A 26,639-nucleotide genomic window follows, 5' to 3' on the forward strand; every position below is an offset into this window, starting at 1 on the left:
ACCCACTATTTTATCAATATTGACTGTGAAATTTATATTGACTCTCTTTTGTTTTGAAAAGAGAAATCCCTGTTTAAAAGTAATTAAGACAAAGGGTGGCGGCTGAGGCTGTGTGTGTGTGTGTGTGTGTGTGTGTGTGTGTGTGTGTGCGTGTGTGGGTGCAGGCACACATGTACATTTACATCTGTGGCTGCATGTGCCTTTATCTGTGTTTATATTTGTGTGTTCACTGGCCCGTGGTCTGAGTGGGCACAGCTGTGGGTCTACACCTGTCTGTGAACACATTAGCCTGACATACATCCCCAACGCCTCCCCATCTCCTGCACAATTAAATCCAGAGTTCTTAAGATGGCCAAAAAGATCTGACCCCTGGCCACCTTTGCATCTTCATTTCCTGCCGGCTCCCTCCACTTCAGTGCGGCTGACTTCCATGCTGTCACTGGAACACACTTAGCACACTCCAGCCCCAGGGCCTTTGCACTGGCTGTCCCTTCTGCCTGAAACGCTTTTCCCCAGATGCAAACATGACCCACTGTCACTTCATTCAGCCTCTGCTCAATTCTTGCCAACTGTTCTTAACTCTAGAATACAGCAACTAAACTTTAACCATTACACCAACCCTGTTCTAACACTGTATTTGCGTTTGTTTATTCTCAGCCTCTTCACTACAGAATGTAAGTTCCCCAAGGGCAGGGACCTTGTCAGTGTCATTCCTTGCTCTGCTCTCCCCTCAGCCCCTACCACCTAGAAGGCTGTCTGATACACAGTAGGCACTCGATAAACATTTGGTGAACGAAAGCACAGAAAGCTCCAGGTGAAACACGGGTTGTATGTGTTGTCCTGATACCTGTATGGGCACACCTTGAGTAAGGATGGGTTATGTATAGACACCTGTGTGTATGTTGATGTGTCTCTGTGTGTTGTGTGTGTGCATGGACTTATGTATATAAGCATGTGTGTCTGTCTGCCTGTCTGCCTGGGGAGACAGCAGCAAAGGGAGGCAGTAGCTCATAAAGCTGGGATAGGCAGCTCTGGGCACTTCAAACACCATGTGTCGGGCAGATGTGACCATGACGGTCATTCACTTCTTTTGTGCAAGTGCCTCCTATTTCGAGGAGGGGACAGGGATGAAAGTTTGCCCAAGCCGGAGCTTCCTCTAGGCTCCCCCAGCTGGTGGTGTAATTGGAATGCTATTAGGTCCCTTTGAGTCGTTTCTCATAGTGGCCCCATGTGACAAAGGAGAATTCCCCCATGGGGTTTCCTAGGCTGTAATTTTTACGAGAGCAGATTGCCAGGTCTTTCTTCCACGGAGCCACTCTGTGGGTTCAAACAGCCCACCTTAACAGTCCAGAGCTTAACCACTGCACCACCAGGGTTTCTCTGCAATTGAAATGGAGGCTGAATTTCACTGCTTAGACCTGCAGTGACCCTTAAACCCAAACCAAACCCATTTCTCTCCAGTCGGTTCTGACCCATAATGACCCTCCAAACTCGGGCTTCAGGATGCTTGGAAGACAGCTTAAGTCTTTTCTGCTAGTTTGTACTAAAGCGTGACGTTTGTACTGGATTTCACTTCCTCCTGGGCTCCAATTCAGTAAGCTCCTGCTTTAACCTGGTGTTGGAGACTCGATGAGTGACTGAATGAATAACTACCAGTTATGAATAATAATAATAGTGGACTCAAACCTACCAACAGTCGTGAAGATGAGCAGGATAGGGCAAAGTTGGAGCCGACTCCACAACAACTACTAACAACAGGAACAATAATGAATTGTAAGAGCAGTGAGAACGATAATGGTAACACAAAGGCAGCATGCTGGTTAACAGCACAGGTCCTGGAGCTCTAGCGCCGGGGTTCGAATCCGGACCTCACCATTACTAGCTAGGCGCCAGTTCGTCCCCCTAATGCGCAGGCCCTTCCCCACTGAGGTGCCGGCACCTCGGCAAAGGTACCCAGCTGAGAGCAGCGCCTCCTCAAGCCTTTCCGCGCCTCCCTGGCACCAAGAGCTCAGTTGCCCGCGCACACCAGCCGTCCTGGAACGCATGCGCGTCCCGTGCGCGGAGGCGTGGCCACGGCGCGGTGCGTAAAGAGGGCGAGGCCGCGCCTGCGCAAACCGCCGGCTATGGCGGCCCCCTTAGCAGTTCCGTGTTAGGGTTAGGTGGGATTCCAGGCTGCGCCCCGCAACGGGTAAGCCTCCCTAGGTGGTTGGCGGGACGTGGTAGAATACGGATCGCCTCCCGGCGCTGATCTTGGCTTTGAAATTCCCGCTCCCACGCACCTGAAGCTCAGGGTCTTAAGGCTCGTCCGCATTCACTGCCTAGGTTTCCCCTTCTGAGCAAGGGTATTGGGGGGAGGAGACCATGTCCACATCTGAGTTTCTCCCCGGGGTCCAGGAAGCCCCCTCAGTCCCGGATTAGAAAGAGAAGGCGATGCCCTAATTGTGACTGCCTTGTGAGAGGGCAATGCTAACCCACAAGTGCGGGCTTCAAGGAGACTCTTTTTACCTTAGTCAGGGCCAAGCCCTTTCCCCGATCCCCTACGCCTCGGTTCCTCTAGGTTTTCAGTCTTCACACACCCTCCCCTCCGCTATGCCTGAACCTTTATAATATGACGTCCAGTTCCTGATTTTTGAATGAATGAGTGGCTCCTGGCAGGAAGAAAAACTGGAGGCAGGGAGGTATTTCAAGCCCCTGGTCTCAGTAAACTGCTTCTTGGAGCAACCTTTACTGGGAAACCATAGGGGAGGAACGTGGACAGTGTCGGAGTCTGGCCCCCTCAACAAGGACACCTGTCAGGGTGTCCCCTCTGCATTCTGGGTCTCCGTTCCCGCTCTGCCCGGTGGAGAGGGAACGGAAGCCTAGACAGGCCCTGCCTGCATTCCCATGTGGAGACTCTGAGTCAGCTGTTCCTAAGTATGGAAGCTGACCATTGCCTTTTTCCAGCTTCCCAGCACACGGATTGGTGGTATTTATTATTATTATTGCTATAATGATAACCTAATTGTTATTTATTGAGTGTGTACTATGTTCTGGTCCCTGAAAGTGCTTATTGTCTTGTTTAATCCTTACCCAGGCTCTAAGGTAGGTACAAAACCACAACCAAACCCATAGCTGCAGAGTTGATTCCGACTCACAGCAACTGTATAGGGCAGAGTAAAACTGCCTCATAGGGTTTCCAAGGCTGTAATCTTTATGGAAGCAGATCGCCACATCTTTCTTCCACGGAGCAGCTGGTGGGTTCAAACTGCTGACTTTTCAGTTAGGAGCCAAGCACTTACCCACTGCACCATCAGGGCTCCTTATAGGTACAGTAGTCCTCATTCCCAGCTAACTGGTTCTGGGGAAAGCCCCTTAAAGGGAATCTACTTTGCCTGGGACCCCCAATTGCAGGGTTCATCTAATGGGAAGCCTGGGTAGTTGGAATTTTAAAATTGAAAATTCAACTAAAAATTAAGAACATGAGTTTTTTTTTGGTCTGTATTTAAGAAAAATTGGTTGTTTATTTTGCTATTCCCTTTCCTATTTTACGATTTTCATGATCAAGTATTCAAAAAAAAGATGGAAAAATACAAAAAGGAACTGATAAGTTATTTCATCAGTATAAATGGAAAACCAGATGCCTTGCCATAAATAGAAGGTAACTATGAAAATGAACGTAATCCAAACAAAATAAAATTAAATTCTAGCTGGATTCTTTTTCCTTGCCAGGCTCTGAGACTTTCTCAGTTATTTTAAAAGGGAGGTACTTTCTCCCAGGGAATGCCATGCTGTTTACTGCCTAGGAGTCCCTGGGTGGCTCAGTTAAGTACTTGGCTACTGTCTTAGTTCTCTAGTGCTGCTATAACAGGACTACCACAAGTGAATGTCTTTAACAGATGGAAATTTACCCTCTCACAGTCTAGGAGGCTAGATATCCAAATTAAGGGTGCCAGCTCCGGGAATGCTTTCTCTGTCGGCTCTGGGAAAGTATCTTTGTCATCAATCTTCCTCTTGTCTATGAGCTTTTAAGTACAGGGACCCTGAGTCCAAAGGATACATGATCCTGGCTCTTTTTGTTTGGTGGTATGAGGTCTCCATGTCTCTGCCCCATTCTCTCTTTTGTATCTCAAGAGGGATTGACTTAAGACACAACCTAATCTTATAGATTAAGTCCTGTCTTCTTAACATAACTACCACTAATCCCACCTCATTAACATCATAGAGGTAGGATTTACAGCACATAGGAAAATCACATCAGGTGACAAAATGGTAGACAATCACACAATACTGGCAATCATGGACTAACCAAGTTGACACACATTTTGGGGGAGGGGACCCAATTCAATCCATAACAGCTGCTAACTGAAAGGTTGGTGGTTCAAATCCACCCAGAGGCACCTCAGAAGAAAGACCTGGTAATCTACTTCTGAAAGATCATAGCCACTGAAAATCCAGTGAAGCACAGTTCTACTGTGACACATATGGGATCGAATCGATGGCAACTGGTTTGGTTTTCAGGGGGTATGTTTACACTCTGCGCCTTTGTGACCTGCTGGCCTGAGAGATGTTCTCTCCCCATCAGGTGCTCCTGCCCAGAATTTACGTGGAGCCTGGGTCATGGTCCAGCCAGCTCCCACCCCAGCTATGGACGAGGTTACCTTCAAAAGCGACACCGTTCTGTCAGACGTCCACCTTTACACCCCAAACCAGAGACACCTCATGGTGCGGCTGAATGGCATGGGGCAGCCCGGTAAGGCCTGGATGTGTGTGGAGGGCCTGGTCCCCCACAGATCCCATTTGTCTTCTCTTTTCTCGAACTCATGTTTTTGGGGAGAAGGCTGCGTTGTTTAACTGTTATCCTCACCACTTCCTCAGTGCTCTTCCTTCACTGAGCAGCTGTTTCCTGAGCGCCTCCTGTGTGCCAGGCCCGGGGCCCAATGCTGGGAATGCTGCAGCGATTGAGCGAGCTCCGCCCGCAGGGAGCCCATGTCCAGTAGGGGAGACAGCACTGGGGACTCCATCTGTCCCCTGCTCTCCACTCACATCCCCACCCCAGCCATGGTGTCATGAGGGAGAGGTAGTGTGAGAGGAAGGAGTCTCATAGGTCAATGCAAGGAGTCTAGATTTTATTCTAAGAGTAGTGGGAAGCCGCTGGAGGGTTAGGAGCATTAGGGGGATGCTGTGATTTTATTTGCATTTTTCAAAAGATCCCCTCTGCTGCAGGGGGAGAGGGTGGCAGGGGTATGCAGGAGAAAAGACAGCAAGTCCTGGTGGGAGGAGACTGAGGCAGCCAGGCAGTCTATGCAGGTAGCTGGGCAGGGTGGGCCAGCATAGAGGAGCAGCCTGAACTCCACCCTAAAAGCCGAGAAGAATGTACCCAGACAAAGGCGGGAAGCACAGGCATCACAGACAGAGGGAACGGCCTGTATGAAGGCCCACAGGGAAGAGCTGTAACCAGGCCCTGTCTGCTGTGACTCTGCCTGTGGTGTTCACAATGTCATTTGCCTTGGAGAAGGGGGAGAAGTGTGAGCTCCATCTTATATAAGGTGGTATGAAAGGAACAGAAGGGGAAGGAAAGGATGGAAAATAACGGGTCTTGAATGCCCACTGTGTGCTAGGTGCCTTGTATTCATTATCCCACCCTACCCTCAGGATGGTCCATCCAAGGGGGGAGTTACTACCTTCCTCATTCTGCAAATGAGGAAACTGAGTTTCAGAACAGATAACTGACTTGCCTAGAGTCAGACTACCTTAGGAGGATTCCAGCCCAGGATGATTAGCTCTGAAGCCTGCACCCTTCTGTTCCAGCCCTCCTCACCTGGCACACATATTATTATTGAGACTTGCCCCTTTGGCTTTCTAGCCACGAAACAGTGAGGGCACTTTAAGTCCTCATACTGTTCTCCAGGCCTTAAGAGGTGGAGCAGAGTGGTGAGAAGGGCATGGGCTTAGGAACAGAGCCAGCTGGGTTTGAACCCTGCCTCAGCATCAGCCGCACACTGGTTGTATGGGTTTGGTCAGCTCACTTAAGTAACTTCTCTAAGCCTCCGTTTCCTTATCTGTAAAACAGAGCATATAATACTACCCTCATAGCAATTGTGAGGATTAAATGAGGAAACATGGGCCAAGTGCCTATAACATTGTAAAAAAAAAACTATGGTCATAAAATGGCTGCTCTTGGTGGTGGTCATTGCTGCTCTTGGTGGCCCCAGGATCATGGTTGAAGCAAATGGGGCTTTTCTGCTAGCATTAGTATGTCTGCACCTGGCCTTTAAAACTCTTCCAAATCAAATTGAGAGATCAAATTTTCTAAAAAGGAGAGAAAAAGAAAAGAAAAGAAGACCCCTTGGAAATATCCCCATCCCATTTTGTTTTCATCTTGCCTTTCAGTTTTCCTGTCCCATTTCAAGCTCCTATGGAGCCAGGACTTATTGGCAGATTCGGGGGTTGATGGTGGAGTCCACAGGGATATTCACACCGAAGGGACTCTGCCCTCTGGGACAAGCCCCCTAGGATCCCCTCCAGGGAGTGAGCACGGTCATGAAGATTTCTGCCTCCAGACTGGAGTGCACACCGCTGGCCAGGAAGGGGCAGGAGCCCAGCTGGACGAGGACGGGGACTTGGACGTGGTGAGAAGACCACGGGCTTCCTCTGATCTCGACCCAACTAGACCTTCAAGAGACAAGGTACACCCCGTGATTCTCAGACAGGAAGAAGACGATGTCACGGGAGATGAAGCACAAGAGAGCAGCCTCTGCAGTGTCATCAGAATAGGTAATAAAGGTCTGGCTTGTCTGCAGCCCATGGTACCCATCAGGGAACACGCGTGGTTTGAGCATTGGCTCTGTGTTCAGGCCTAGGCTGGGTGTTACAGGGCAAGACAAGCAATCAGAACCAGCTCAGGTGAGACTGAGAGCAAGCAGTGCTGCTGCCTGCAGGGGGAGCTTCAAAACACAGTTAGGTCACTCTCTTGCTCAAGTCTCCTTGATGGCTCCCTATTGCCTTGGGGATAGAGTCCAAACAACTCAACTTGACTTATTAGGCCCTGTGTGACATGGCCTCTGCTCACCTCTTTAGCCTCATCTCACTCCACCACTTCCCCTCACCGCCCTCATACCCTTCCACACTCTTTTTCACCTGAGGGCCTTTGTTTGCGTTATGCCTCCCTCCCAGAGTACCTGACCCCATCTCTGCTTTCTTAATGATTCCTAATTGCTTTTCAAGTCCCACCGTAACCATCACCTCCTCCAGGAAACCTTGCTGCTACTTCGTCCCACATCATCGTTCTGATCTGGAGTTTACCAGGGGTGTGGAGTCATGAGTAGAGTTTGTGGAAGGCTGGTCTGGGCAGACAGCAGGGAGCCAGGGGCAGGTTGCTCAACCTCTCTGGGCTCAGTTTCCATGTCTGTGAATGGGTACAGCAGCCTCTAGCTGTGAGGAACTAAGACAGTGAATGTCAAGCTCTCAGCAGTGCCCGACACACAATAAGTGCTCAGTAAAGGTGAGCTGCTGTCAGCTTTAACCCAGGGGACTGCTCTGAGTGGGCAGAAGGGGGGCCGTGGCTGAGGAAGAGATGTACAGATGTACAGACTGAGTTAGCAGATGAAGTGGGACTCATAGTTTCCCAGTCTGATAGTGGCAAGTACAGGTCCTCATTGATGCAGACCTCCAGGCTGATCTTTGATGGTCTTATGATACCATCGGGGTAGTCTGAACAGAAAACGTGATTTTCCACTGGAGAAAGGAGCTAGCCCTTGACCCTGGCTGGGGAGGCCAGGAAGTCAGCTGGGTCCGGGTTGCCCCGCCTCTTCCCTGAGCAGACATGCCAGGCACCCGCCATGGTCACTCTAATGATCACCATGATGGTCATCCCAAAGAAGAAAATTGCCCGTTCAAGTGCCAGAGGAGTGGTGGTAGCCCAGAGCCTCTCTGCCCTTCAGACCAAGAGCAGCATCATCCAGTACACGAGGGAATCATGCCCCTCGAGACCACCGCACCGGCTCCTTGGCCCCTGACCTCATGGAGAATCTGCACAGCATTTATGGGTCTGGTCCCAGGGAGCCCCGGCATCATGTGCTGCTCATCGGTCTTTGTTCTGCCCATCCCTGAGCGTCTCGCTCTTGCTCTTGTCAGGCTTCCCGGGCATCCCTTTTGTTGTCAGTGTCAGCAAAAATCACATCTGAAGGCAGTTTTCTGTCAGTTTTCCACCTGACTTGATTTTTAAGTCCTTTTTGTTTCCATTTGGCTTTAGAAAAACACTGTTACATTTTTGATCTAAGTAGTTTGGTTTTTTTCTCTGTGACCTTGAGCTAATCATTTTCCCTCCCTGGGCTTCAGTGACCACCAGCTGCACCAGGGCTCGGGACTTTGACTAGGTCAGTGGCTTTCAAACACACCCCGAGCCCTTGCTCTCTGCCAAGTGCTATCTGGCTGAACCCCATTACAACCCCATAAGCAAGGTGGTAATGTTGTGTCTGCATTCATAAAAGAGGAAGCTGCAGCTCCGAGAAGTCAAGTGCCTCAAGTCACCCAACTAGAAAGTGACAATGCCTGGTCACACCAGGTCTGTCTGACATCTCAAAAGGGAGGCAGACCACCCCCTAAGAATACAGCTGGGGAGGCAGAACTTAGGCCTGTGAAGCCACTCAGAGAAAACGACACACCATGTGCAGCCAAGACCCCAGGGGGAGGTGCCCTGGCAGCAGGAACCCTTGGAACTGGGGGCCGAGGGCCAAGGACAGGTTTGCCAGGAAGACTTTGGGAAGTGATGGTGGGAGATGGGGAGCAGGACCCAGCGAGGGGAGCTACAGGCCAGGCCATAACCAGGGGGTAGTGAGAGGGAGGGCTGCAAAGATGGGGGCAGAGGGGACAGGCAGTGGGTGGAGGCTGCTGACACAAAGGACCTAGAACAGGGCTGTGGAAACAACAGCCAGAGCAGGCTTCATCACCCCCTCCCCAGGCCTTCAACACGCCAGGGGAGTCACTGTGCCCTTCGTTCTGAGAGACGTCTGCCCAGGGCTTTCTAAACCATGTCCCGGGGGTGCTTTCAGGTTCTCCTTCTTCAGGGCTGGTGGTGGAGGAGTGAAAAGCAGTCAAGCAGCAGACGCAAGCTCTGGAACCCAGCGGCCCAGGGCACAATCCCACATCGGCCACCTGCCCGCTCTGCAACCTCAGGCAGCCTGCTTCACCTCCTCAGGCCTCACGTTCCTCTTCCACAAAGGAAAGGGGCACTGGGTGGTGCAAACAGTTAAGGGTCTGGCTGCTAACCAAAAGTTGGCAGTTCAAGTCCACCCAGAGGCACCTTGGAAGAAAGGCCTGGCAATCTGCTTCCAAAAAATCAGTCATTGAAAACCCTGTGGAGCACAGTTCCGCTCTGACACACACGGGGTTGCCAGGAATTGGAGCTGACTTGACAGCAACTGATTTTTTTTTTTTTTAACAAGGGAAAGGAGATAATACTAGAACTTATTTGACTGGGTAGTTTTGAGATAATACTAAAAAAATACTCATTAAATGAGGTATTGCTCACAAAGCATTTAGCACAGTGCCTGGCACAGAGAAGGTGTCCTGTAAATGTTCAGTGAAGGAACTCAACTGCTGGGTGTGTCAGTGGAGATATTTCTGCTCCAGTTTTCAACCAAGTGGCTACATGTTAGGCCACTGTTGTTGTTGCTGTTAGGTGCTGTCAAGTCGGTTCCGACTCATAGTGACCCTGTGTACCACAGAACAAAACACTGCCCAGTCCTGCACCATCCCCACAATCGTTGTTATGCTTGAGCCCATTGTTGCAGCCACTGTGTCAGTCCACCTGGTTGAGGGTCTCCCTCTTTTCCGGTGACCCTCTTCTTTAGCAAGCATAATGTCCTTCTCTAGGGACTGATACCTCCTAACAATGTGTTCAAAGTATGTAAGACACAGTTTTGCCATCCGTGTTTCTGAGGAACATTCTGGTTGTACTTCTTCCAAGACAGATTTGTTCTTTCTTTTGGCAGTCCATGGTGTGTTCGATATTCTTCGCCAACACCACAATTCAAAGGCTTCAGTTCTTCTTCAGTCTTCCCTATTCATTGTCCAGCTTTCACGTGCTTATGATGCAATTGGAAATGCTATGGCTTGGGTCAGGCACACGTTTGACTTTAAGGTGACATCTTTGCTTTTCAACCTTGAGTATACCCCACCTGAATTTAGAGACCATCTCAAGAATAGATTTGACGCTTTGAACACTAATGACTGAAGACCAAATGAGTTGTGGAATGACTTCGAGGAAATACATGAAGAAAGCAAGAGGTCACTGAAAAGACAGGAAAGAAAGAAAAGACAAAGGTGGATGTCAGAGACTCTGAAACTTGCTTTCGAACATCGAGCAGCTAAAGCAAAAGGAAGAATTGATGAAGTAAAAGAACTAAACAGAAGATTTCAAAGTGCATCTTGAGAAGACAAAGTAAAGTATTATAATGTCCCGTGCAAAGAACTGGAGATAGAAAACCAGAAGGGAAGAAAACGCTCAGCGTTTCTCAGGCTGAAAGAACTGAAGAAAAAATTCAAGCCTTGAGTTGCAATAGTGAAGGATTCTATGGGGAAAATATTAAACGACACAGGAAGCATCAAAAGAAGATGGAAGGAATACAGAAGAGTCATTATACCAAAAACAATTAGTCAATGTTCAACCATTTCAAAAGGTGGCATATGATCAGGAACCAATGGTGCTGAAGGAAGAAGTTCAAGCTGCTCTGAAGGCATTGGCAAAAAACAAGGCTCCAGGAATTGACGGAATATCAATTGAGATGTTTCGACATACAGCTGCAGCGCTGGAAGTGCTCACTCATTTATGCAAAGAAATTGGGAAGACAGCTACCTGGCCACCTGACTGGAAGAGATCCATATTTATGCATATTCCCAAGAAAGGTGATCCAACCGAATGCGGAAATTATAGAACAATATTATTAATATCACACGCAAGCAAAATTTTGCTGAAGATCATTCAAAAGTGGCTGCAGCAGTATTTCAACAGGGAACTGCCAGAAATTCAGGCCGGTTTCAGAAGAGGACATGGAACCAGGAATATTGGTGATGTCAGATGGATCCTGGCTGAAAGCAGAGAATACCAGGAGGATGTTTACCTGTGTTTTATTGACTATGCAAAGGCATTCGACTGTGTGGATCATAACAAGTTATGGATAACATGGTGAAGAATGGGAGTTCCAGAACACTTAATTGTGCTCATGAGGAACCTGTACATAGATCAAGAGGCAGTTGTTCAGACACAACAAGGAAATACTGAGTAGTTTAAAGTGAGGAAAGATGTGCGTCAGGGTTGTATCCTTTCACCATACCTGTTCAATCTATATGCTGAGCAAATAATCTGAGAAGCTGGACTATATGAAGAAGAACATGGCACAGGATTGGAGGAGGACTCATTAACAACCTGTGTTATGCAGATGACAGAACCTTGCTTGCTGAAAGTGAAGAGGACTTGAGGCACTTAATGACAATCAAAGACCACAGCCTTCAGTATGGATTACACTTCAACATAAAGAAAACAAAAATCCTCACAACTGGATCAATGAGCAACATCATGATAAACGGAGGAAAGATTGAGATTGTCAAGGATTTCATTTTTCTTGGATCCACAATCAACAGCCACGGAAGCAGCAGTCAGGAAATCAAAAGATGCATTGCATTGGGCAAATCTGCGGCAAATGTTAGGCCATAGCAATCGGAAATCCTTCTGAAAGGATATTTTATTAAGAGTAACTTCGAAACCACAATATCAAATCCAGCCAAGATGCTCTGACTCATGGCAGCCCCCTGTGTGTCAGAGCAGAACTGTGCTCCATAGGGTTTTCAGTGGCTGGTTTTTAGGAAGCAGATCACCAAGCCTTCTGAGGCACCTCTGGGTAGACACCAACCTTTCTGTTAGCAGCCGAATATGGTGACCATTTGCACCACCCATGGACTCTACTTACACTGTAATTCTCCAGTCCCTTCCCTCTTCTCTCTCACCCTGTCCCTGCTCCTTCTTTGTTGTGAGCGTGTGGTTTGATTTGTGAGTCACCCTACTGTTCATGTGTGGGCGCGCACACGCACACATGTACCTGCGCTTTAATTTCATAGCCATTCCCATCTCATGTGAAAATACAGGAGTGAGTTCTGACTTAACAGAAATGTTTTACATCATTCTTTTGCTCCTTCATCTCGTATTTCTATTCTCTGCCCCCCCCCCATGTTTTATCCTAATATATTTTGTGCTTGAGAATACTCATAAGTAACTTACCATACTTCTTGGTTAAAAAAGGATATAAATTCAAACTTTGTTAATTTCTAGTGTGGCTCTAAGTGTAATGAAATATTTTGGAATGAGTTGCAGTTATTAGCATATAGCTGATCAAAACAGCATAAATACATCATCATCGCAATGTGCAGTTATTGAACATAAAAAGTGTGATGTGATGTGTGTGTTTAATTAGGTTGGGATCAAGCGCTATCATGTCCCTAGTCTGAAAGAGCAAGCTAAGTATCAGTCTGCGTTCTCCAGAGAAACGGAACCAATAGGATATAGACAGAAATATACAGAGTCCCTGGTACAGACACTCTGCTCCTGGCCAAAAGGTTGGAGGTTTGAGGCTGCCCAGAGGCACCTCGGAAGAAAAGCCTGGTGATCTACCTCGGAAAATCAGCCACTGAAAACCCCATGGAGGGCACTTCTGCTCTGACACACATGGGGTTGCCATGAGTTGGGGTTGACTTTGAAGATGTGTCAAGACGTTTATTTTAAGGAATTAGCTCGCACATTTGTGGGCTGGGACATCCAAAATCTTTAGGGCAGGCTAGAAACTCAGTCAGTTGGTGATGCAGCCTTAAGGCAGAATTTCTTCTTCTCCAGGAAACATATTTTTGCCATTAAGGCCTTCAACTGATTGGATAAGGCCAACCCACATTACGGAGGGCAGTCTGCTTTCCTTTAGGCCAACTGTGTAGATGTTAAGCCCATCTACATAGCACCTTCACAGCAGCACCTAGATGAGGGATTAATTAATTAACTGGAGACAGTAGCCAAGCCAAGCTGACACAAAGACTGGCCATCACGGCCACAGGGCCAGTCCATGAGCGATGCTCACACACCCCTGCCCAACCAGTGGTACGGCCTGTTTTTGTTTCTCTTTAGAACGCTAACCGCACTCCCATCCGACCATGTTTGCAAATTGCCATCGGCCCCCTTTCTGTGGTTTTCTGTCCACCCCATTTTCACAGTGGGCATTTCTCTCTTGGTCCAGAGCACACCATGGCCACCTCCCTGGAAGACGTTGGCAAGCAGGTGGGTAGGTCCTGTCCACTCCTCTTGACCCTGAAGGGCTCTGCCAGGGGCCTCATGCTGCATGCTGTTGCTTGTCCATGTCCCTGCAGGTGTGGCGGGGCGCCCTGCTCCTGGCGGATTACATCCTGTTCCAACGGGACCTCCTCCGGGGATGCACCGTGCTAGAGCTCGGGGCAGGCACGGGGCTCGCCAGCATCGTCACAGCCACCGTGGCCCAAACCGTGTATTGTACAGGTGAGGACTCAACGCCCCAGGCTTCACTAAGCATGTGCTGAATGTCCAAAAAAACAAAGGCAGGTAACTGAAACACAGATGTTGGCTTTCATTGACTTCGTTGTGTTCCTTGGTTTCTCCCCCTGTATTGTTTTTTCAATATTGTCAGAATGACCCAGTGACACCAAGTCAGTGGAGGTGACATCACCCAACAGAGACAAGACCATTTATGCTTCAGAGGCATCAGTGCCTCTGCTGGTCTTTCTGCTCACACCCCCAAGAGAGCAAACAGTTCAGGAAACCATGAGGAGTGGGCCCTTTCAAAAGGCTTTAAAGAGTCCCTGGGTGGTGTAGGTGGTTAATATGCTCAGCTATTAACCCAAAGGTTGGAGGTTCAAGTCCACCCAGAGGCACCTCAGAAAAAAACCCTGACAGTCTACTTCCAAAAAATCAGCCTTGAAAACCCTATGGAACACAGTTCTATTCTGACACACGTGGGGTCACCAGGAGGCAGAGTCAACTCGACAGCAATTGGGTAAAACTTTAAAAACAGATTTTGGAGTGGGTTTTTTTTCCCGACAATGCAAGTCTTTCCTACTCTTTGTGGAGATTGTGTAAAGCAGCAAATAAAAATCACTTCATTTTATGACCCCCAGATTCGTTCAGCAGCATACCTACTGTATTCCAGACTCAGTTCTAGAAGCGGGAGATCCAGCAGCCGATAGAACAGACCAAGGCACTGCCTTTGGAGAGCTTACACTTTAGAATCTGCATTTTAACAGTTTTTATATTTTTTTTATTATTTTCTTTCCTTTTTTGTGTGCAGACACCCAAACAACAGCTGAAATTAAATTACATATGTATATGGTGCTATATTCTGCCCTTAAAAACATTTTTGCATGAGCACGTTTCCATGCCATAAGGAATTATTTATGAACATGACTTTTAATGTTTTGTCTTTTTTTTAACCATTTCCCTATTACTGGGCATTTTGGTTGTTCCTGTGTTTTTTGCATTTGTCGGTAACATTGAAATGAAAATCTTTGTACTTCATCGTCTATTAATCCTCAGACTAGATTCTTAGAAATGGGTATGGCCATAAGCTTTGGCTATATATTGCCAACATGCTTTTTTTAATAGTTTTTTTTATTGTGAAGTAATTTTAGGCTCACGTGTTGTTGTTGTTGTTGTTAATAGGTGCTGTGTAGTTGATTCCAACTCATAGTGACCCCATGTGACAGAGTAGAATTGCACATAGGATTTTCTAGGCTATAATCTTTAGGAGGGCAGATCACCAGGTCTTTGCTGGTGGCACAACGGTTAAGTGCTCAGTTGCTACCAAAAGGTTGGCAGATCAAACCCACCCAGCTGGAGAAAGTTTTGTCCTATAGGGGTTTTTAAACCATGTTCCCTGGTGTTGAGTTTATGAGCTCCCTCTGGGGCTTGCAGAGGGATAAAGGAGGGCCAGCTCCAGGACCCCAAACCCTGTCCAGCCAGCGCCACTCCTCTCTTACCTGTCCAGTACACTAGAATCCCACAGAAGATCTCTTTGTTTACAAAAATGTTCATAGATAGTGACTTAAAAACCACTGCGCCTGCCCTGACTTCAGCCAGGCTTGGTGCTGGCCAGGCATGCCCTGTCAATGTGCTCCATCTCCCAGGGCCCCTGGGGAAGGGACTGGTCCTTTCCTTTGGTGAGCAGGGGCTCCACCCTGTGCCAGGCACTGCAGGGTCCCTGGAGATAGGATCAGTCTAGTCCCCAGGAAGTGGGATGGGATGGGGGTCCACAGCCACTGTGGGCCCTCCAGATGTCATTACATCCTCTACCCTACACACATTAAAAAAAAAAAAAAAATAGGTTCTCCTAATTGATCATTAATTTTTGGCAAAGCACTGCTTCCTCCGGGGAGGACTCACTGTACCACGAGTCAGTTCTTTTCAAATGCTGAGAAATCCCACCTCATCAGAGTGGCTGGGGGCTCAGAGGAAGGCACACATGGAAGCAGACCCCCTGACCTGGACGAGAGAGTGTGTCTCCTACCTACTCAGACCTGCTCTGGGTTTGGGTTAATCACCCAGAAACACTCTTCTGGCTCTGATATCTGCAGTTTCAAAGAGCAACCCTTGATTTGGAGTCAGAGAAACCTGGGTTCAAATCCCAACTTCCACTCCTACCGGTTGAGGGACATTGTTCAGGTGGTCATACCTGTGAAATGAGACCCATGACACCAGCCCACAGGCTTGTCATTAAGCCCTGAAAGGACGAATGATGGGAAGTGCTTTGTGTGTTCTATACGCTCAAAAAATGATTGGAAAACATTAGGTGTGCTCACCCCTCCCTCTGAAACACACGTAGGGTTTGTCCCCACCAGGACAATCATCTTCCGTTCAGAGGCGTAATCAAATAGAGCTTAAGTGAGTATCTCCCTTTTGGTAACAAAGAATCCGGAAATGCTTTTCTCTAATTTCTACTTTGCCCTTCTCTGCAGATACGCTGTTTTTATACCATTGCTATCAGCTGTCTCTGGGCAGAAACATGGAGATAACGCTGCTGTGCCGGCTGGCGCTCTCTGACCAGCCCTTCTGTCATTCCAGATGTCGGTGCCGATCTCTTAGCCATGTGCCAGCGAAATGTTGCCCTCAATGGTCACCTGACTGCTGCCAGAGGTGAGTGGTCTACCTGGGAGGGAGGTTTCTGTGCTTGGCAGGTGGGACAGGCACCCACTGTGGCCACACAGGGAAGCAGGGCTCCACCTGCTCCCCAGACACCTGGGTGATGGAGGAGAGGACACGGTCTTGCCCTTCACGTGGCTTCAGATTACAGATGACGCTGTCCTTAGGCTATCTCCTCCTTCCCACACCAGCCATCACAGCTCACTCCAGTCCTCAAGCCTGGATGCAAGTTGAGCCGCCTGCCTGGTCTCCCCAGCACTGTGCTTGCCATCCAAGCTGCCCTCTGTGGGCACCCTGAGTGACCTTTCAGGATGCAGGTCTGACCACTCAACCCCTCACCGAGAAACTTCCCAGGGCTCCTGTCACCTCTGGATGATGTCCAAGCCTCCCTGCTCCTGCCCTGCCTGCTCTTCCTGACTCCTCTCCTGGCAGTCCTACTGCCCAGCCCTGTTGTCCAGCCTGCCAGGGGCTCATTTCATGTCACCCTCCCTCTCCCTGGGACACCCCCATCCCCAATCCCATCTGCCTGTCAGACACTTACACCACCTGCAGGAATAACTTCAGTGATAAGTGACAGCAGCTGTCTCCTAACCGGACTACCCTGTCCAGACCATCCCCCTCAGGGCTACCTGAGGGCCTTCTCCATACTCAGGTCAGGTCACTCCAGCCCTACGGCTTCCAGCCCTTCAAGGTTTCCCGTTGTTTCCCAGTGTAAAGACCAAATCCCTCCTCATGGCCTGGGTTCTGCAGAGCCAGGCCCCTGCCCCCCTGCTGCCCTCTACCCACCTCATGCCTGGCTCTCTCCATTCTGATCAGCCTGGCCTTCTCTGAGGTTCCCCTCCCCTCAGGGCCTTTGCACTTGGCATCCCTCTGCCTGGAATACTCTTTCTCCTGTGAACTCCTGATCACCCTCAGGTGCCTAGACCTCCAGGTGAGGTCAGGACCCTCCCAGACTCCCATGACACCTGGAACCTCAGCACCCTGGTGGCGTAGTGGTTAAGTGCTACGGCTGCTAGCCAAAAGGTAGGCAGTTCAAAGCCACCAGGTGCTCCTCGGAAACTCTATGGGGCAGTTCTACTCTGTCCTGTAGGGTTGCTATGAGTTGGAATCAACTCAACGGCAATGGGTTTGGTTTGGTTTCTGGGTTTGGTTTGGTTTTTGGGTTTGGGTGATTAGCTGACTAGTGTCTGCCACCCCCATTAGATTGCATGCTCCATGAGGGCAGGGCTAGGTCTGTGTCTGTGTTTGTTGAATACCCAGTGTACAGTTGGCAGCTAACAAACAGAAGAAGGAGGGAGCTAGCAAGGAAAAGCAAAGGCTTGAACCTCCTTCTCTTTGAAGCCTCCCCTCACATCCTCTGGTCTGGCATAAGAGTTCCTTTCTCTCCTGTGCACCTGGTATATCCTTTTCATATTCCCCTAACCCCACTGACTTGTAGTTGTTTATTAACTTGCCAGTTTCCCCTCCCAGGCTGGTTGATCCTCAAGGATGGGCACTGTGTCTAATAAATCTGTACATTCCCTGTGTCTGGCAAAGTACCTGATACTTAGCAGTCAAAAAATGCTGGAAGGATGAGTGGACAGGAGGATGGATGGATGGGCGAGTGGGTGGGTGGGTGGATAGATGGCTGGGAGGGGGGAGGATGGAAGGAAGGATGAGAGTATGGATGGGAGAACGGGTAGATGGGTGGGTACTTGGATAGATGGGAAGTTGGATGATTGGATAGATGGGGGGGAGGATAGAAGGAAAGATTAGAGTATGGATGGGAGGATGGGTAGATAGATGGGTGAGTGGTTGGATAGATGGGAAGTTGGATGATTGGATAGATAGAGGGGAGGGGGGAGGATAGAAGGAAAGATTAGAGTATGGATGGGAGGATGGGTAGATAGATGGGTGGGTGGTTGGATAGATGGATGGGAAGGGGGAGGATAGAAGGAAGGGTGAAAGTATGGATGGATGGGTGGGTAGATTGGTGGATGAGTGGGAGAGAATGGATGGATGGATCTTGGTGTATAGTGTAAAAAGTTATCTTTTTTCATAGTTCTTTCTGGAGTATGGGGAGTTCTGTGTGTCTGTTTCTTGTTTTCACACAGGTGGAATAGTCAAGGTCAGAGAACTGGACTGGCTGAAAGACGACCTCTGCACAGGTGTGTGTTATGGCTCCCCGCTGTAGCTCTGTGCCATGGCCCTGAGCAGCAGAGTCCCACGACTCACTCCATTGGATGATGAGTGACAGCTGCCATTCTTGGAGCACCTGCTGCATGCCAGACCCCTTACATTCCTTTTGTCATTGAGACCTCACAGTTTCACTATATAGGTATGGTGGTTCCTAAGTTATGAGTGAAGACTGATGCTCAGAGAGGTTAAGTGATCTGCCCAGGGTCACACAGCTAGTAAATGGCAGGATCAGGGTTTGAACCCAAATCTGTTGGTGTCTGGGGCTTAGACCATTTCCAGTCCAAACAGTGGTGCCCCAAGAGTCCCGACTTGTCCCAGGCCAGGAAGCAGCCTCCTGCTTGGTGGCCTGCCCTCAGCCACAGCAGGAAGTAAGACAAGTGGGTTCTAAATGTCTCACACAAATCCCTTCAGTTTTTTCTTGCTTTTTCAGTGTACTAAAAGGCTTCTTTTCTTTTCCCTGTCAGATATCAGACTGACAGGTGAGGAAAAATCATTACTTGTTGAGTCCCCGTCACCTACCACGTACTTTGCATGCCTTATAGATGTAAGTACATGCATAGGTCTAAACCACTGCCATCGAAGTTGTGTATTAAAGTCTGTGTAGTATCTAGTACCTTATATAGCTCAAGGTGGACACTCAGTAACCAGAACATTTAGGATATGACCTTTTGACCTTCCCACCAATCCTAAGAAGGAACTATTACTCTTAGTCCCATTCTGGTAACCCTGGTGGCACAGTGGTTAAGTACTCAGCTATTAACCAAAAGATCAGTGGTTCAAACCCACTCAGCAGCTCCATGGGACCAGAACCTGGCTATCTGCTCCCATAAAGATTTACAGCCTTAGAAATATGGGGCAGTTCTGCCCTTCCTATAGGGTCGCTATGAGTCAGAATCAACTCAATGGCAATGGATTTGGGGTTTGTTTGTTTATAGATGGAAAAACTGAATCCCAGAGAGGGAAAGCGACTTTCTTGTCACACGGCAAGTCAGTGAGGCTGAGTATCATGGCTGTGGTGCAGATCATGTCTACTCAGGGCTGCCGGCCAACACCACGGGAGAGGCTGAAATCCAGCCCGCCTCTCACTGGTCTGGTTAGACTCCCTGGCAAGGCACTGTCGACCCGTGCGGAAAAGGCACCTGGGGCTGGAGTGCCAGGGACTCAGGACTGTTTGGTGGTGCCCACTGCACTGAGCCACTCCCATCTCCCCTGCCGTTTCTTCTGCAGCTTCTCAGTCAGTCTCTGTGAGAGCTGGTGGCAGCAGAGAAAGGAACAAGCATGAGACATCTTCTCTTCTTTTACAGATCCTGAGGTCCCCTTCAGTTGGTCAGAAGAGGAAATTTCCAACTTGTACAATCACACCACTGTGCTTCTTGCAGCTGAAGGTAAGAAATGCCTTTGCCATGGCAAATTTTGTTGTAACAGTAAAAACCACAATGTCCCCTTCTGAGTTGAGTTCTCAGAGGCGTCTTTCTAGAACGTTCTATCATATCTCCCTGCAATTTTAATTCTGAAGACTGTCACTGGTCTGTGTTGTTAGAATGTCTGCATGGGTTCCCTGAGAAATACATCTCTTTAATTTGCACATTTTACCCTAATGCGTTTTACTCTCTCCACAGTGTTCTATGATGATGACTTAACTGACGCCCTATTTAGAACAGTCTACCGACTCACTCACAAACTGAAAAATGCCTGCACAGTCATCTTGTCGGTGGAGAAGAGGTGAGGTCCGCACCTCAAGGGTAGAGCTGACTTGCTTATCAGCCAGATTTTTATCTTCCTAATGTGCCTTTGGAAGCCCTGGTGGCATAGTGGTTAAGAGCTATGGCTGCTGACCAAAAAGTCAGCAGTTTGAATCCACCAGGCACTCTTTGGAAACTGGGGCAGTTCTACTCTGTCTTATAAGGTCACTATGAGTCGGTAACAACTCGACAGCAACGGGTTTGGTTTTTTTGTTGTCGTTGTTAATGTACTCTTACCAATGTCATTATTGTTACTAATTACCATTTATTGGGCACTTGCTGTGTGCCAAGCCCTGTGCTCATCCTCTGCATACATGATCTCTATCAGTAGGCGCCCTTGTCCCCATTTTACAGATGAAGGGAGGAAGGCTGGGACTTCAGGGGCTTTCTAAGCTACATCAAATGCATACGTATACCAGAGCCAGAACACTTCACCACCACACTCTGTAGCCTCTTTTCTTTCTGAGCTTTCTCTCCAAGACACCATCTATCTCTTCACCATTCCCAGGTTCCCATTCTTCCAGACAGAGCCTCACCACCCAACAAGCCCCCTCCCGGACGTTTCCACTCAAATACTCAAAAGTGCATGACTCCTGTTTATTGAGTATCCACCTTGCAAGATACAGTGTCAGACAATTTGCACACATTTTTTTCTATTACTTACAATAGTCCATACCTTTCTGAGAGGCAATTTGGAACATGTAACACAAGCCATAAAAATGAACATCCTTATTGACCTAGCAGTTCAACATCTAGAAATTCATCCTGTGGAAACAGTCATGGTATGTACAAAGCCATCTGTACTTGTATATCCATTGCAGTGTTGTTTATACTGATACTGTTCAGGCCTTCTTTCAAGGCACATACCATCCAAAAGCAACGTCTGGACCTCATTTGGCTCCTGATTCTGTAAATTGTAAAGGAAAAATACTGAGACTGGTTATTTGATACAGTAGAATTTTTGTTACATTTGTCTTAAGTGCGATAATGGCATTGCAGTTTTGTTTTTTAAAATGTCTTTGTCTTTACGAGATCTACACTGACGTTTATGGAGGACATGCTACGCTGTCCGGCATTTGCTTTTCAGAAACCCAGTGGTGAGGGCCAGAGAGAGCAGAGGTGGTATGAGCGTGGCCATTAGTTGGCAGCAGTTGAAGCCGGGAGGTGGGTCCGTGGTGGTTCATTACACTACTTTCGCTCCTTTTGTGTGTTTGGTATTTTTCATTAAAAAAAAAAAATTCTTAAAAGAGGAAAAGGTGAAGAGTTTGAATTTAAAGATAAATAGTCTTGCAGATTAGGCTGTTGGAAGGTGAGAATGGCAGGAGTGGGAATGATATAAGGACTGGTTCCAGGATCACCCTCTCTCTGGAATTTTCCCAGCCCCCGACTCTGGCAGTCATCATCTCTGCCCTCCATGCCCTCAGAGCCCACTGCACTGCCTCTGCCACTGCCTTTTGTTCCTTTGTTCCTCACATGTTCTTTGGGCAACTACCAGGTGCCAGATGCCCTGCTGGGTGCAGGTGGGCTGGCGAGCAAAAGCACTCAGAGGCCTCACCCTCAGGCGCCACCTGGGTTTGCCTCTCACATCAATTTGTAGCTCTTCAGAGGTGGAGACTATGTCTTCGTCTTTCAAGTGTTGTAGTTCTGGATGTGCGACTGCACCTTTCTTAGCCTCAGTTACCACATCTGTAAAACAGGAGTGCTGACCATTTCCACCTCCCAGGCCATCAGACAGATCCAGAAAGGAGATACGTGAAGATGCTTAGCACACAGCAGCCCTCAGCTAAACTCCACTGGTGTGAAGCAAAGTCGGTGAGGCAACAGGAGAGCAGGCTGTGAGGAGAAAACAAACCCTCCCCAGTTGTGATGGGCACTGTGTGTCGGCTGGTTGGTTTCCAGGCTGAACTTCACGCTGAGGCACTTGGATGTGACGTGCGAAGCCTACGACCACTTCCGCGCCTCCCTACACGCACTGGAGAAGCTGGCCTCCGGCAAGGTGCGGTTCACAGTGGAGCCAGTAGAAGCTGCCTTCCCACAGCGCCTGGCCTACGAGCGCATCCAGCAGCTGGTAGGTGCGGTCCGTGTGACTGCAAGGGTGACTCCAGGACAAAGGAGGCACTGAGCCAACTGTCCAGGCCCAAGCCCCCGCCCTTCGGTCCTGAGGGGATGAAGGCTGCAGGTTTGGCACTTGCCTTAGTGAAACCTGTTGGGGGATGGACAGATGGATGCCCCATTCTTAACCATCTCCAGGGGGGCTTGTTCAGTAAACACAAACCTTCACCTTTATAGCACGTTCGTGCCTGTGGCAGTTCAGATTCCAGAGGAAGCAAGACCCAGGCCGGAAGGATGGCTGGGGAGCAGCAAGTCAGTGGAGGGGAAACTGGGTGGGTTGAGATCTTGACGCAGGGTCTCCGGGTGTAGCCGCTGCTGGTCACACTCACTCATGTACCAGACAGGCTGGCCTAATTACCAGTGGCCCTTCTGGCCCTGACACAGTGGGATTCCATCACATTAGACCCTTAGTAATCATCCTAGGGTTCCTGGTGGTGCAATGGTTAAGCACTTAGCTACTAACCAAAAGGTCAGCAGTTTGACCCCATCCAGTGTCTCCATAAGAGAAAGACCTGGCGATCTGCTCCCATAAAGATTACAGTCTAGAAAACCCAATAGAGCAGTTCTTCTCTGTCACATGGGGTGAGTATGAGTTGGAATCGACTCAATGGCACACAATAGTAATCCTAGTAACAACAGCTAACACTCTCCAGGCGCTGTGCTAAGCGCTTTTCCTCACCATCTTGGTTAATCGGCACAGCAGCAGGTGAGACCAAGTCCCTCACCCAGCTAGAACCTAATCCCCAGCCACATCACACTGCAGGTCACATTACACTATGTCCAGATTACAAGGTGGCTTCACCTAAAGGTCCCTTAGCCTTGCCAGGAGCTGGCTCCATGCATGTCCAGAGATCAAGAACTGACTTGTTCTTTCTGTGTTTTGGTTGTGACCTCCCTTCCTCTGGGGCTGGGGAGACCCAGGCCTGGTCTGAGGAGGAGAAGGGGAGGATGCCAAGTCATAAAGGGCTCTTTCTTGCTCCCTGCCTCTTTCCCCAGCAAGCGTAGCATTGAATTTGTGTCATTCCTTTGTACAAGGACCTTTCCTTTATCACTGCTGGCCCCCTGCCCTGTCCGTTCGGGCAGCCTCCAAGTCAGTGGCACACACACATATCTGATGAAGGCCACCTCATAGTGAGGGCATGCAGTGTCCACTAAGAATGTGGTGTGTTTTGTACATTCTCCACCTGCCATCATTAAAAGTAATACAACATGTCCAAGAAATCAGCCCCTTATGAAATTCAACAGCCACGGTACATGGTGCCTTGTTGTTAGATGCTGTCAGGTCGACTGACTCATAGCAGCCTTATGTATAACAACAAAACATTGCCTGGTCCTGCGTCATCCTCATAGTCTTTGCTATGTTTGAGTCCATTGCTGCAGCCACTGTGTCAGTCCATCTCGTTGAGCATCTCCATATGACCCCTCAAGATGGAGAAATCATGACAACTTCCTGCCTTTCTCCTGCATCCTTTTGATCATGACCCTCAGATGCTCCTCGGTTACTGCCAGGGCCTTGTCCATTCAGCTGCTCCCCCACAGTGAAGCAGACAGAGCAGCCAGCGAGGAGGAGGCAGGCAGAGGCTCCCCTTCCTGTAATAGCGTGTGTGATGCTGTCAGGCAACTTTTCTCTCATGCTAGTTACTTTCCTTTGTGAAGCTGCCACAGACTCATTTCCCTATGTCGAGTTCAGGCTTAAAACTCCCTTCTCCGTTTGTCACAGGAGCTGTGGAAGATCATTGTGGAGCCAGTCACGTGATGGGGCGCGTCGACGAGGCCCGGCTTCTCCCATAGAAGTGGCGCTTCTCCATTGTTCTTGTAATACGCTTCCAATAAAATCAAAACCTCACCAAAGGAACTTGCCTGAGATTTTGTCACTTTAATTAAAGGATTTACCTTAATGTACCTTAAATGACCCAAGAGGGCTCTCTGGGGTATGGTGTTACTTCCCAATATCTGCCAGAGAGTGGGCCTGGGAGTCGGTTAAGTTGCCTGCAGTTTTTTTATTTTATTGTTTAATTGTATTGTGTTAGAATATATGTAATAACATTTGCCATTTTAACCATTGTTAAGTGTACAGTTCAGTGACACCAATTACATTCACCATCCCGTGTGACCATCGCCACTCTCCATTTCCAGATGTTTTTACCCTGTCAAACTCAGTGCCCCTTCAGCAGTAACTCCCCATTTTCCCTTGCCTCCAGCCCCAGTTAACCACTAATAAACTTTTGTCTCTACGCACTTGCCTATTCTAGGTATTTCACATAAGTGGGATCCTACAATATGTGCCTTTTGTGTCTGGCTTCTTTCATTGAGCATGTTTTCAAGGTCATCCGTGTCAGCGTGGACCAGGATTTCACTTCTCTTTATGGCTGAGGAATATTCCTTTGTATGAATTCACCACAGTTTGCTTATAGCTGCCTGCGTTTTTAATGCTGCCGGCTTATAATACATGTCCCAGGACATATCGAGGGCTGCTTGGTCAAGTTGGGCAAATTTTCTCAACCTGTTTTCACTCGAGTAAATTACTGGGGCCACACACTTGCACTGGGGAAGCCAGGGCTGGGCCTGCAAGTTTTAATGCTCCCACTGCCTGTGTCCTCGGCTTGCTTCTCCCCGGAACACCCAGCAGTTCAGACTCCCAGGTCCATCGCACCCTTGGTCTTTGGCTTGTCCAGGGGCTAAGCATCTGCAAGTCTGAACTCTTTCATCCCCCCAACAACTCCAGGGAGTCAACAGCCTGGTTATACCCGCTTTATGGTTGATAAGACTGAGGCTGTAAAAGGAAAAAAACCTCCATTAGGTCAGGTACCTTGTTTGTCTTAAACATCACTATAACCAACAAACCCACTGCCATCTAGTCAATTCTGTCTCATTGGCTATAATCTCTACAGAAAGATTGCCAGGCCTTTCTTCCATTGTACTGCTGGGTGGGTTTGAAACATCAACTTTTAGTTAGTAACCGAGTGCAAACTCTGCATCATCAAACATCACTATAACCCTGGCATATGTCTAGCCCAAAGTAGGTACTCAGCACATATTTGTTGAATGAGTAGATATGAATTATTACAGCCCAAACAGTGGTTCTCCACTGGGGACAGTTTTGCCCCCCAGGGAACATTGAGCAATGTCTGCAGATAGTTTGGGTTGTCACAGCTTGGGGGAGGGGTGCTACTTTCATCTACTGGGTAGAGGCCAGGGATGCTGCTGAACATCCTACAGTGCACAGGACAGCCCTCCTCCCACTCCAAAAAAGAATATTTGGCTCAAATTATAAATAGTGCTAAGATTGAGAGACCCTGACTTGGAAGAAGGGGACTAGCTACTTTAGGAGAGAAGAATGGATCTGAGGCTGAATCTTCAGTGAAGGAGATGCAAGAGAATGACTCGGAAGACCTATTAGATGTTGTCAAGTCCATTCTGACTCAGCGACCCTACAGGACAGAGTACAACGGCCCCATGTGATTGCTCAGGCTCTAATCTTCACGGGAACAGATCAGTTAGCAGCCGAGTGCATAACCATTTCGCCACCAGGGCTCGTTTCAGAAAACCTACAGACTAAACTATCCCTACATCTTATTTGTTGTTAGTTGCCACTGAGTTGGCTCTGACTCATGGTGACCTTATGTATAGCAGAACAAAATTTTGCCTCGTCCTGCACCATCGTCACAATCATTAGTGTGTTTGAGTCCATTGCTGTGACTACTGTGCCAACCTGTCTCATTGAGGGTTTCCCTCGTTTTCTCTGACCCTCTGCTTTACCAACAATGATGTCCTTTTCTAGAGATTGGTCTTTTCCTGTTGACTTATCCAAAGTAAGGGAGTCGAAGTCTCTCCTTCCTCACTTCTAAAGAGTATTCTGGCTGTATTTCTTCTAAAACCTATTATTTGTTCGTTTTGTCATAAAGACTCTAAAAAGATCCCTATTTTACATAAGAGAAGCTGAAGTTCAGAGAGGTTAAGCAACTTGTCTAGCATCACACAGCTGCCAAGTGGCAAAGTCAAGCTTGGGGCCCATACCTGACTCCAGGCCCATGATTTTTCCACAATACCGCGCTGCTTCTCTTCAAGCAATCCTTGTTCTCCAAGGCTCCCTACACAGAAACTTCCTCTGATAGACTTGCCATAATTGAGCAGACTTGGAGATCACGACCAGATGTATTAATAAAGGGTCTTCAAAATAACCCCACTAGGCAGAGCTCCCAGCTGGTGATTTGTCAGAGCTAACAGTGACGTTTTTCTAGCACTCCTGGGGACAAGCCCATAAATATAATTGGCACCAAGCAATAGCGTTGTCATGGCTTTCACCTGGTACATTAGGGAAAACTGTTTTCATGTCTAAACCACCCAGCCTGAAAGCTCTAAGTGGAGCCCCGAATTCATCTTCCTCCACTATAATTCAAACTATCCTCAGATTCTTGTTGGGGTCC

The 26,639-nt window shown here is 48.4% G+C and overlaps 1 protein-coding gene across 4 annotated transcripts; it reads left to right on the top strand.

The window, feature by feature from the left end:
• The first annotated feature begins 2,100 nt into the window (after positions 1 to 2,100).
• Positions 2,101 to 24,182, top strand: METTL22 (methyltransferase 22, Kin17 lysine). Of its 4 annotated transcripts, none has more exons than XM_049903991.1 (11): positions 2,101 to 2,188; positions 4,562 to 4,729; positions 6,370 to 6,753; positions 13,254 to 13,294; positions 13,384 to 13,528; positions 16,103 to 16,174; positions 18,274 to 18,327; positions 19,663 to 19,743; positions 19,978 to 20,080; positions 22,000 to 22,168; positions 22,390 to 23,909. In XM_049903991.1, exons 2-11 carry the CDS (start codon positions 4,597 to 4,599, stop codon positions 22,519 to 22,521), a joined length of 1,314 nt encoding a protein of 437 aa, XP_049759948.1. In that variant the 5' UTR covers positions 2,101 to 2,188; positions 4,562 to 4,596; the 3' UTR covers positions 22,522 to 23,909. The 4 variants fall into 4 exon arrangements, with proteins under 4 accessions (XP_049759948.1, XP_049759950.1, XP_049759947.1 ...); XM_049903993.1 differs by lacking the exons at positions 2,101 to 2,188; positions 22,390 to 23,909 and adding exons at positions 2,705 to 2,965; positions 21,188 to 21,264 and having other exon boundaries at positions 22,000 to 22,088; XM_049903990.1 differs by lacking the exon at positions 2,101 to 2,188 and adding an exon at positions 2,706 to 2,965.
• The last annotated feature ends 2,457 nt before the right edge of the window (positions 24,183 to 26,639 follow it).

The sequence above is a fragment of the Elephas maximus genome, chromosome 12 (genome assembly GCF_024166365.1).
Source record: "Elephas maximus indicus isolate mEleMax1 chromosome 12, mEleMax1 primary haplotype, whole genome shotgun sequence".
Taxonomy (NCBI): domain Eukaryota; kingdom Metazoa; phylum Chordata; class Mammalia; order Proboscidea; family Elephantidae; genus Elephas; species Elephas maximus.